This window comes from Rhododendron vialii, chromosome 3a (genome assembly GCF_030253575.1).
Source record: "Rhododendron vialii isolate Sample 1 chromosome 3a, ASM3025357v1".
NCBI lineage: Eukaryota > Viridiplantae > Streptophyta > Magnoliopsida > Ericales > Ericaceae > Rhododendron > Rhododendron vialii.
This window is the reverse complement of record NC_080559.1, coordinates 10670886-10683985: the sequence shown is the minus strand read 5'-3', so window position 1 is coordinate 10683985 and position 13100 is coordinate 10670886. Positions and strand designations below refer to the sequence as shown.

The 13100-nt window shown below is 36.6% G+C and overlaps 1 protein-coding gene across 1 annotated transcript; it reads left to right on the top strand.

The window, feature by feature from the left end:
- Window positions 1-2328: 2328 nt before the first annotated feature.
- Window positions 2329-7447, top strand: LOC131318420 (sulfite exporter TauE/SafE family protein 4). The gene is made up of 12 exons (XM_058348153.1): window positions 2329-2709; window positions 3057-3216; window positions 3589-3789; window positions 4552-4613; window positions 4799-4847; window positions 4939-4994; window positions 5079-5165; window positions 5292-5342; window positions 5457-5696; window positions 6697-6790; window positions 6895-7035; window positions 7123-7447. Exons 1-12 carry the CDS (start codon window positions 2536-2538, stop codon window positions 7203-7205), a joined length of 1398 nt encoding a protein of 465 aa, XP_058204136.1. The 5' UTR covers window positions 2329-2535; the 3' UTR covers window positions 7206-7447.
- The last annotated feature ends 5653 nt before the right edge of the window (window positions 7448-13100 follow it).

The following is a 13100-nucleotide window of genomic DNA, read 5'->3' as shown; positions in this document are numbered from 1 at the left end:
AATCCCATTAATTCAATTCAAATCAGATCGATTCACTGGAAAGACGACGTTTCCAATTCCACTACCACCTCCTCCTCTACCCTACAGATACAGATGTCGCCTTTCTGGGGCAATAAAATCCACAAATTACTTCTCTTTACATTTATTTCTATTTTCTAGTACTAGTGGGCTGCACATTTCGCAATCACATGGTTGCATCACAAAGTGACAAAAGAAAATGGGCTGCATGCATCCAGGGGTTTGGAGCTTATAACACATCACGGTCAATTATACATAGGATCCCGAACTTCGCTTAAACTTCTATTTTGTCTCTCCACTTCTAATTGTGTTAGAAAGCCCCTTGTCGAGTCTATTTAAGTTAGCTATGTACCACCCTTTATTGATGGGAACTCATGAGGATAAGAGGGATTGGCATAGGAGTCTCATGAGATGTTTTATCTCGATTTTGTTAGCACATATTTTACCGAAATCCCATTTTGCTCTCTATGTTTTGAAAAATTCTAGTTTGGTCTTCATGCTTTAACTATGCACGTGACCCGCCTGCCAAAATTCAATTAGGTTTCCTTACTTCCTTAAACCTTGAACGCCAAAATTCCATTAGTCTTACTGATAATAGCGTGAACAAAATATATAATGACATTGAAACTTGACTTACAATGTAAGGTGTTTAGTTCACAACTAAAAAAAAATTTGAGTTAAACTTGGATTTTGGTGAATGAAAGGGGGTGCATGCTAACTATCATTAACCTATGCAATTTACCAAATAATATATGATGTTAACTGTGACAACTAAGGACATGTTGGATTGCCCTTATGTTTTGGGAGATTGGTAATGTGTTGGGATTTCCTGTGATTGGTATTGAGCATGAACTAGTAGTGCAAAGGTGAATTAATCTTATGTGCTTATTTTGTGTCAGATGATTTGGATTAGACTATATAAGACTGTTAATGACGTGTTTGTTTCGCATAGAGGAAGTCTGGATAAAAACATTCTTTCCACTTCCATTCCTATCATGGAATGAGAGAATACTTTCCCAAGGATGATTTTTCACAGCATTAACCACTTTTTGGGAGAGATCATATGACTCATTAAAAACCCATAGCAAACATACAAAAAAGCCAGACTTAATCTATTTAACAAGATTCTTAGTTTGTTCTCATTTGTATATGAATAATATGCAGCCACCATCTATATCTTTGTGATTGGCTAATACCCTCTTCTTTGCTCTTTACGACGTCGTTTGTAGAGAAAGGGTGAAGCACAAATGGTGGACATGAGTCGAGATTTTGTCCTCATGGATATTTGTGCCAATACAAGAAAAAAAATATGTACAAAATGGTCTCTATAGGTCCAATACCATTCGATGGATTTGCAATACAACCCCCCTCCCAGATGGCCAATCCGATTAACCTATAGGTCTACTAATCCTGTTGTACTGTTAATCCTGGCCATATCGGAGACACAAACGTACCAAAAGTAGATTGTGGGAATGATATTTTGGTGGACGAGTAGGGTGTTAAGTGCAATTAATCTACTTTAGTTTTCATGAACTATAAGGTGGTAATTGTCTGTTTCCCCAAAAAATAAAAAGGTGGTAATTGTCCAAAAAAAAAAAGAAGACCACCAAAGTGACATTTTTGCGAACACACAGGGTTGGTAAGTGTAATTTTCTATTCCTTTGACTCGGTTCACTTGTTTGGAACATTTTTTGGAAAATATTTTTCAAAAGATTTTTCCTACTTTTAATCATTTATCTTTCTATCTCTCTCCACTTATACCCCTACAACTTTTAAAAAAAAATTTCAAAATGTGTTCCAAACAAAGTATAAAATAAATTGAGCGATCCTTTATGTGTTATAAAATAGATCCCACAAATCACGTGTGCATTTGGTATACATTAAGCATGATGTACTCACGGTCCAACTTCTTATAAATACATCGTTTTAATTTGCGCAAGAAAAATAATTTTGACACTCCACATTTAGCCATCTTTACTTTTTGTCTTTATCATATATGAAAATTTTAAATTTTATTTTATTTTGTTAGTGTTCATCCACTTTAAAGGGTATTATTTCAATTTTAAATAGAAAAAAAGATAAAAAAGTGGAGTGCCAAAAATCCATGTGCCCGATCTGTTGTAAAAATTTTTGTGCCTCTGTGTCCAGTTGTTTTTCGGCCGTGGCCGTTGGATTATGTAATTTATTTCTTTTTTACTTTGTTTTAAATCTAACGATTGAAAAATCATACCGCAGTAAAGACAATTTTTTTTTTGGCACAGATATCCTTCCTATTTGTACATGTCCGCCTACCATCACAACTTTTGTCACACAACAATCTCCCTTCTCTCTCTCTCATCATAAATCCTTGTGTGGGCATTAAACTTTTAGATTTGATTTCACGGTGCTACACTGCTACCATTTATAGCAGGACAAGGTAACGTAGCCAAAGATTTGTGAAGGAAAAACACAGAGAGGCGGCCTGCGGCGTGAATTTCATAACCTTACACACTCTGAATCAAACAGTCACAGAGAGCCATGGCGACCAAAGGATTTGTGTTGTACCTATTGTCTGGTTTCTCCGTCGCTGTCCTATCAGTTCTCTTCATCAACGACCACCCAATTAATCAAAACGCATTCCCACCTCACCTTTCCTCTCTGAACAACACATTTTCGCATCACCCATATGGATCTGAATCCACAACTTGGCCTGTGAGTCTCCTCTCTCTGTTTCACCATATCATGTGTTCGTTTACTTTTGTAATGCATGTGTGTAAAACAATTGAACAGAATACGAATACATTCCGGCACCGCATACGTCGTTGGAATTCATTTCGGATCATACAAAGATGATTCGAGCCGTTCATTTTGCTTAAAATATATTGTTTATGGTCCCTTGACAAATATCAGTTCGATTGGATAACGATAAGAGCTTTTGCGAAACATGTAACTTTGCTTCAGAAATTAGGCCGTATTCATAGCAGCTCTGTAAAACAATTGGGATTTTGTATCTGAGAGAAAGGTTGTATTTGGTTAATGGGTATTGGTTTATGTCGCAGGAATTGGAGTTCAGCTGGAGAATTGTATTGGCAACGGTGATAGGGTTCTTGGGATCAGCATTTGGAACGGTGGGTGGGGTTGGAGGGGGAGGCATTTTCGTGCCGATGCTTACTTTGATTGTTGGGTTTGATACCAAGTCTGCTGCTGCTCTTTCAAAATGTATTCTCTCTATTTTGTTTTTGTTTTTTGTCCGGGCCAGATTACGTGCTTTTGGTTGCAGTTAATGCAATGAAACTTGTTTCGTTGTAGGCTTTTGCAATTTGTTTCTTGGTATTTGTGGGAAAATAACCCTTTTCCGAGAAAACATTAAGATGGTTTTTTCGAACACTCTGAAACCTTTCTCGCTAACAAATGAACAAGATATAATGATGGGACCTATGGTTTCTGATTTATTTTCTCAAAGCTGATTCTAAAACTGCAACCGTTCTTTTCTTAACGAGAGATTCAAAGGATTCATTGCTCTTAATAGGGGGAATAATTTTTGCTTAATATTCTTTCAATTTTCCCTTGCTGAAGATTGTGGGTTCGCAGGTATGATAATGGGGGCTTCAGCAGCATCAGTTTGGTACAATTTAAGGGTGCCTCATCCATGCAGAGAAGTGCCCATCCTAGACTATGATCTGGCCCTTCTATTCCAGCCCATGCTTATGCTAGGAATCACCATTGGTGTGGCTCTGAGTGTTGTCTTCCCCTATTGGCTCATCACTGTGCTTATCATCATTCTGTTCATGGGTATGCCTTATTTACCAATGATTCAGTCACTTTTATTATTAGCAACCCAAGTAAGGTTTGAGATTTAGGAGTTTGCTCCCTCCTTGGTGCTATCAATTCTTTGAGGCCCCCTCGCCAGTAGACCGTATGATTGGTTCCTCATAGAAATCCGAGTAGGCATGGGTGGCGGCAAGATTTTTGATATGTAGGGTCAAAAACTAGAAGAGCAGCGGTTTATGGCAAATTAAGAGATCTATTGTGGGGTTAATATAACATATTTTGTGTCTTAGTGGCTCCACCTTTAGGCATGTTCGACATTCTTCAGTTACAGAGCTGGCCCTGTGCTAAAGGCAATGAGGCGGCCACTTTAGACCTCAAAAGATTTTTAGATTTCTTGGGCCTCTCCCATTTTGATCCCTTTTATAATAGTCAATAAAATGGCCCGATCTTTATTTTTCGCATTAGACTCCTAAAAAGTTAGGACCAGCTCTGTTCAGTTATAAAAAAAAAAAACTTAAAACCTTTAGTACTACTTGTTAATTGTAGATCTCCATCACGGAAACCAAGGTCCTTGGTTCTTAAAATATGCTAATCAATCCCAGTTGTGACTTGGATCTCTTTTTCTAGTTTAAATTGTTGTTCCACCTTCACGACTTTTTTTAACGGCCGGATTTGTACTTAACAATGGTTGATATGCTGTAGTTGACCCAAGAACTTTGTTAATTTTCTTATGGTTTCCTGACCTTTTCTCCTTATTGTAATTCTTCTAAATGTCATGGATAGGAACATCATCAAGATCTTTCTTTAAGGCCACTCAGATGTGGAAGGAAGAGACTATTCTGAAGGTTGGTTTTTGCATCTTTCTAGATGGCATTTTTTATTAATGAACTATAATATCTAATAATAGGCAGGTACAAAGCTGCTTATTAAAACTATAATGAAGTGAATTGTTACTCAAATAGCATAAATAAATAAAAAATAGAGGCAGTAGTCACTTGGTTTCTAAGTAAATTTATTTTCTGAAATGCAGAAAGAAATGGCTCGGCAACAAGAAACTTTTGTTAACTCTCATGGTGAATGTAAGACATTCTGGAAAATTCATGACCTTTGAATATCTTTCATTATCAAATCATAGGATTCTCGTGTTTTCATTGTTTCTTTTGTCTGCAGTACTAATTGATACACAGTATGACCCATTGATTCCTAGAGAGGAGAAAACACCATCGGTGAGCAAAAGGCCACTCTTGACATTTCTATGGTTTCAATTTTATAAATAAGCGGCTCTAAACCTGTCCTTTCTTCTGTTTCAGCAAATTTTACTTTTCAACCTGAGATGGAAAAGGATTCTGGTGCTACTACTCGTATGGGTTGCGTTTCTACTTCTTCAGATCATCAAGGCAAGTACATTCTCAATCGCTTTGTTGGTATATGTTTGTATACATATCGTAGTAAAAGTTTATAGTGGTGGGTTCTTCCTTTTTCTGTTTTGTGAATGGATAATTATGTTTATTCTGGTTTTGCAGAATGATGCAGTGGTTTGTAGTGCATGGTATTGGCTGCTGTTTTGCTTACAGGTACTTGAAGTCTACTTAATACTCCTTGGGATACTGTCTTCCTAGCTGCAGTTTTGTTTCATTTTCTTGAATTCAGAGGTCAAAATCTCAGTGCCTTTCGTTTTGATTTTCCAGTTTCCGGTAGCTCTCGGCGTTTTTGGGAATGAATGTGTGAAACTATACAAAGAAAGCAAAAGGAGGAGGATCTCAGGGAACACAGAATCAGTATGCGAGGCTACACTTGAATGGACCCCAATTCAGCTTGCCTTCTGTGCACTGTGTGGTATATTGGGAGGCACTGTTGGGGGACTACTTGGATCTGGTGGTGGATTCATTCTGGGTCCTCTCCTCCTTGAGATTGGTGTCATACCTCAGGTATGATCATCCATACATTGGTTCACTTTTAGCACTTCTCTTGATTGGTAGCCAAGAAAATAGTGGAAATTTGAGTCTGTTTGGAAACATTAAGGTTTGTTTGATTAGAAGCCAAAGTTGAATAGTTTTTAATAGCTTGGGACTTGCACCTTCACTCGAAAGTGTATTCAAAAAAATTCCATTTTGTTGCATCTAGTCTTGAAAATAAAATAAACCAACCAAACAAGTCAGTCTTCTTTCTCAATCCATTGTGTTGGCTACATGAATTCCTTTTCACCTCCGCTCCATCAAACGGCCATCCAGTCAACTTTCAAAAATATTTTCTTTTACCTCGACATCCAAGGGCAGAGCCACATTGTGGCAACTAGGGGCAAGTGACCCCTACTGACTTGCAAAATTTCTCAAATATACGTAATTTTCATTTTTATGCAGATTTGGCTCCATGGATATTAATCATTATTTCATGGAGCAAAAAAAAAAAATGCAATGTTTTTTATTCTTCCAAACATTCGTTAGGTATTTGACCACGTCGCTTAATGATCTTGGCTCTGCCCTGACGACATCGCATGTTAATTGTACTTTTCCCCTCCCAAAGCTATATAGTTGCAGTTCTAGCAAAAACATTTCCAAATTTCTCAATAAACTTTGGGGAAGTAGATTGGACCACACAAGGGACTTGCATCTTTCATTTGGACCACAAAGGTTCGTACTTTTTGTCCCTCTCACCATAATTGGTTGGAGATTTGCATCCATTATTGTTGTGGTTGCAGTGTTGTACCATAAGTTCCCAATTACCTTTTCACACTCCCCTATTTCCTGTGCAACCAAACAAACCTGAAAAGCTATTCTTGCTTCAATCACAACTGCATTTCATACATGTAATTACCTAAAACTTGGAATGGACTTCATATTTGTCATGGTACTAACAAATCTCAAATGCTACCTTTATTTGTCCATACGAAATTGACCCGATAGATGATTGAATGATTTTTTATCACAGGTTGCAAGCGCGACAGCAACGTTTGTGATGATGTTCTCCTCATCCTTGTCTGTGGTGGAGTTTTACCTCCTCAAAAGGTTCCCTATCCCATATGGTATATTCTCAGTTATAACTATAATGAGCAAGTTATGATTTATTAATTCACACTTTTACGAGAAATAATTCCGTAAAATCTGATATGGTTCAAAATGTTTGCAGCTATATACCTCATAGCTGTGTCTATATTGGCTGGCTTCTGGGGACAATTCTTTATAAGAAAACTCATTGCTTTTGTAAAGAGAGCTTCGATCATCGTGTTCATCCTCTCCGCTGTTATCTTTGCCAGTGCTCTAACAATGGGTAAGTACGATACAAATTTGTCCTCCCAAACTCTCTTCCATTTTTAAGCTGAAGTGCGTAAACTGGTTTCTTGTTTTGTTTTAACAGGGGTGATTGGCATTGAGAAAACTATCATAATGATTCACAACCACGAGTTCATGGGATTTTTGGGATTTTGCAGCAGTCAGTGATTACATATATTAGGCATAGATATTAGGGGGTGTTTGGTCAATGCCTAATTGACCAACCCCAGCATCTCTGCCATACAATTTGAGCCGTTATTCGTTTTGTTCGCAACGGTGGCTGTGTGAGTGTTAGCTGGTCGTTAACACCACCAACACCTTATTTATTTGTCGCTTCGTTGTGACAATGGATTATTTTCAAGGCATTTCTAGTTGGTGTGAGATCTATTGTTAGACTTGTTTTTCTAGCATTTGTTGCTTTCCTTGTCCTTTAATTGGTTTGACTATTAATTACACTTATAGGGTGGGTAATTCCAACGACAAGTCATGATACGTAATCCACTATCAATCAGTACATCTAAACGTCGAGACGTGTGATAATTGGTTTTTTTTTTTTTTACCAAGTGTAGTGGCAGAATCAGGATTTTCCTCGGAATATCAAATTTTAAAAATTCAAGCATGGGAGAAATATTATAATGCACGACTAAGAATTCGGAATGAAAATATTTTTGCTTCAAGCTAAGTGTATATAAAAGAGAAGACAAAATAAAATTTCCAAAATATATACAACCCAACCACCTATCCCAATAGAGCTGGATGTTCTTTCATTTTAGGGAAGTCATCTATAGTTATAGCTGCTTTTATGAGAAACGTTGAGAGAATTTCCAATATTTAGTGTACAAAATTAACATAACAGGAAGTCCAAATTTGTAAGGTTAAAATCAAAATAAAAGCCCAACTTATTGGATAAACCCAAAATCAAAGCCTAATATAAGCTTCTGAATTAATGATTTAAATGGGCCATAATTTAACCATAGCTAATTGCATTAGCGCGTAGATTTGCCATTCATGCAATGGTATTAGCAAACATAAGGGTTGCCTGGGCACAGGGCACCCCTACCCGATAGGGTGTGTCCGTCCCTGGCTACTTTGCCAGGGGCTAATGAACGGTAGAAGCCCCTATATTTTTTTTTATATAATTAGAAAGTCCATGTTTTGTACATAATGTGTTTCTTGATAACCCGGTATCTGATCCCGTACGTGAACCGTCCATTCTGGGTGCTAGCGGACCGAATAATCCGGGAGATCAATTCCAATGTAGACAATCGGAGAACCCCATTAAAGTAAAGAACATGTCTTTTAAACTGACTCTTCCCATGAACATAAGTTAGTTGGATCCCTAATGAAAAACGACATAAGTGAGTTGATTTGTACACTATGTGATGCATATGTCTATAAAATCCCTACCTAGCTGGCATGGAAGTATGCAGAGATAGAGCCAGAATTTTACCTTTGTGGTAGTTAACATGTATATTACTTCCTCCGTCTCAAATTTTTGGTCCTCTATTTTTTTTTGAAGCCTCGAAAAATTGGTTATATCTCTTAATCTATAATATTTTTTACATCGAATATGGATATTGTTCTACAGATCTCAATGAGCTCTTTTATACAAAGTTTTTAAAATCACCTAAAAGATTATAGATTGTAAGATATAATTAATTGAAAATGACATGCCCTCCTAAAGAGAACCAACAAATTGGGACGAATGGAAGTACAAAATAAAATATATAGACCACAATATAAATATAAACATTCATCGACTGTAGGAAAAATTGAAATACCATATTCAAAACTATAAAGAGTGATTGTAATTTTGATATATCTGCCAAAGTGAGAGACAGCCACAACAAAACGCCAAAGAATAGGATGCTTTCTTCGCAAATCTTGACTTCCGACGCCACTATTTATCTTTTACTACGGTACAAAATTTCACTTGGCCCTATTGAATTTGGTTATGGAATATTTTTTCGGCCTTTTTTTTCTTTTTAAGAAAAAAATTAGAGGATTAAAGACTTTCTATTTGATGAAAAAATAATGAAAAAAAATTAGTGGTGGCGAGTCTAAACATATAGTAATTGCATTTTTAAAAATTCTTCTGGTGGCGGTTGCCGCTAGTACTTGCCCCAGGGCCGGCCCAGGCTTGGGACTCGGGCATCCAAAAAAATCAAATTTTAGGTGCACTCCAATATTATTTGTAAATTACAGTATATATATTATTTGTTCATTTTATAACAAAAATTTCTTTGCTAGCTCAGTGGTAAGTTGATTTTAGTCCATATGGAGTGTCTGATTTCGAGTCTTCTGGGTAGCCTTTTTATTTTGAAATGTTTTTCCCCAAAAATAATGATATTGTAACTATCAGGTTTCAAAACCAAGTCAAGTAAAATTTAAGCCAATCATTTTGGCTGTTGGTGACAAAGAAATTAACATGCATTATCAAATCTAAAATACTAATATAAAGAAACATTTCTATCATTTTTGTTTAATTCTAAAAACACGTAGAACACCACTCTACAATTTAGGCTTTCAAATCCCTTAGACTGGCCCTGCTTGTCCCCCTTAGCTCTATCCTTAGTTGAGAGTTACAACATGAAGAGAAATTTTTCAGTGTTGAATTGGTATAACCCACGTGGTATCCGTTCGGTACATTCAAACCGTCTAATACATTTTTGGACGGCTCAGATTGAAACTCTTTTTCTCCTTTCACGCCAACACTTTTTCATTCTTTTTTCTATCTCTAAATCTGAGCTGTCAAAAAATACAATAGACGATTCGGATGCGCCGAGTAGACACTCCATGCTACCCACTTGACATGAAACTGAAAAATTTTCCGACATGAAGAAGGCATATGGTGTGGGGTTTGTGGATGTCAGGATGTGATTGGACTTTGGAGGAAGAATCCAGTGGGGTTTGTGGATGTTAGGATCTGATTGGACTTTGGAGGAAGAATCCAATAGCTCATTTACAACTTTCATTCCCAACGTGAGAAAAACAATGAAGCACCGCCACGAACGCTACCGCGGGCCCGCCTGCGGTGCGGTAAGGCACCATGCATGCACTCTATTTGTTTATCTATAGAATAGATCTGAATTATTGTCATGCATGTTAGGGCTATAGGCAACTTTTCAAATCGGGTCTCTTCGCATAGTTAAAAATAGTTAGAAAAATGGGAAAATTACCGGCGGGTGGAACACCAAGTCCTTATTTACCACTTTCATGGTCTGCAGTTTTGAAACCACAACTACATGGTACCATCAGTCTTAATCACCAATACATGGTAAGCATAACCCAGGTAAAACAATATGGACAATTTTACCCTTGCATAACACGACACTGTTCCAAAAATAGAAGGCCCAAAACCCTCTTTCTCCTTTCTCTTCTGCTTTTCAGATGAAGTCATCTCTCTCTCTCTCTCTCTCTCTCTCTCTCTCTCTCCCCTTCTGGTTTGGTCTCCATTGATCGGGAGCACTAGAACTTGCACCTTCCTTCCCCTTACATTTTTCTCTTCCCATTGTTGGAGTTTACGGTTAATTATATGGAGGAGTGGGGAAAATTTTTGAATTTGGGATTAGGGTTTTGGGATTTTCGGATTTCAAGAGGGGTGAATGATTTTGGCCTTGTACATATGGATTGTGGGTGTAGGAGTGTTATAAATTGGGGTTTAGATGAAAGATTGGTGTGAAAATAGGTGAAATTTTGTGTGAGACATGGTAATTTCGAAATTGAGAGAGAGAGAGAGAGAGAGAGAGATAGCGCGAGCCTTATTCTTGAATGTAAACCCTTTGAAACTTTGAAATCTATAGAGAAATTGAAGATCCGAAGAGAGATTGGTTGAGATTGAGGGGATTCAGGGGTTATTTTCGTGGTTAGGGTTCTGAGAGGTGGGAGGACATGGAGGTTTAGAGAGAGAGAGAGAGAGAGAGAGAGAGGCCGAAGTTATGAGAAAAGGTGTTCATTCAATCGTGTCCTATATGAATTAGATAACATTGGGTGAGCCAACATTCTCTGAGGTCAAATGACCAAGTCAATATTTGAATCAGACTCCATCCATTATATATTTGGACCCTATTAATAATTTCACCAAATCAAGTCTTTTTTTCCACCAACTATGAAGTGTGAAAAGTTGATTGAGCCAACATTCTTCGAGGTCAAAAGACCACGTTAATATTTGAATTAGACTACATTTAATATATGCTTGGACCCTATTTATTATTGCAATAGACGAAGTCATGTTTTCCGTCAACTATGAAGTGTGAAAAGTTGGTTGAGCCAACATTCAACATTTTCAAACAACCAAATCAATATTTGAATTGTCTCGATTGAATATATATTTGGACCATATGTATTATTGTACGAGACCAAGCCATGTTCAAAAGACCAAGTTAATATTTGAATCAGACTCCATTGAATATGTGTGTTGGACCATATGTATTATTGCACCAGAACAAGTCATGTTTTCCGTCAACAATGAAGTGTGGAAGTTAATATTTGAATTAGACTCCATTGAATATATGTTTGGACCATATGTATTATTGTATCAGAACAAGTCATGTTTTCTGTCAACTATGAAGTGTGGAAAGTTGGTTGAGCCAACATTCAACATTCTCAAAAGACCAAGTTAATATTTAAATCAGACTCCATCTAAAATATGTTTGGATCTTATATATTATTGCAATAGATCAAGTGTGGAAAGTTTGTTTGCGGAAGGGCGGAACAAAACAGAGTTATGTGTGTTTGTGAGAGAGAGAGAGAGAGAGAGAGAGAGAGAGAGAGAGTCATGGTCGCTGCTGTAGAGAGAGAGAGAGGGGGGACAAAAGAGAATTGGGGGGAAAATGAGAGAGTGAGGGTTTTAAATTGTATAAAAACGAGGGTAAAATGGACATTTCAAGTTTTTTTTTTTTTTGATCCGATGGACATTTCAAGTTGGCACACCATGTATTGGTGAATATTGTACCTCTTGTCATGGCAGCGGTAATTTTGAAACTAGTCCCCATGGGTTTGTGACTAAAGACGGTCCACGCCTCTGTCCAGTCATTTTCCAAAAATGTAGAAAACCAATAACTATTACAAGATGTTAAAAACTATCATTTTAACATTTGTCTTCTCATACTTTTAGCTGCAAATGTACTAATTAAACTTCATAATCAAATTTATCTACCATATCCTTTTTAATAGAACGGTCTTGCTAATGTTAGCCCACTGGGCTGACGAAAAATACATTAGAAGACAATAAAAACACATATTTTTGTGTACTTTATACATCCTTTAATACACATTTACACACTTATTATTGTCAGTCAATTGAGCTAGTTTTAAAATTTTCCTTAATAGAAACACAGCCAATTCATTCAATCTCTTGTGTGACATGATTTGCCATCTTTAACTTCGAAATTTTTCCTCCAAAGGCAACTGTATCCGGAATAGTCAAACAATATTTGAAATGACAATCCATGTATTGGAAAAGTACATATCCGGTGCCTTCAAATAATTGAGCATATTAAGGGGTTTCGTAGTTATTTCGGTAAAAGTTCTACCTAAAGAGCATCCCTATTGTAATAAGCAAATGAGTGTGAATAAGCAAATTTAATAATAATGCTTAAAAAATATCTCATATTGTAATAAGCAAAGTTACAAGTCTTTTAGCAAATAACCAAATTTCATCAATTCCATAACTAAACTTAACTCAATAACCAAACTCAAAACTAAAAAACACTCCACATTGGAATCGTTTCATTGAGACGAATAATTTGGTGTGGTCAGGTGCGTGATTGGAATTCGTTTACGATTGGACAAATGTGCATTATATATTGTGAAGATTTTTTTTGGTTAGAGATGCAAAAATAACCAATGTGGAGGTAGATATTGTTAAGTTTGATTAAGGTCTAAATGGCTAATTAAATACTGACGTGATACATTTTAATTATTGATTTTGATTATTATCATTGCGGATGCTCTTAAGGATTTCAATTAAGAACACAAATCCCTCCTGTAAATATTCGAAAGCTCCCTTTGTTAAGAAAAAAATCATAAAGATATATTATGTAGGAGACCGTCAAACGACTC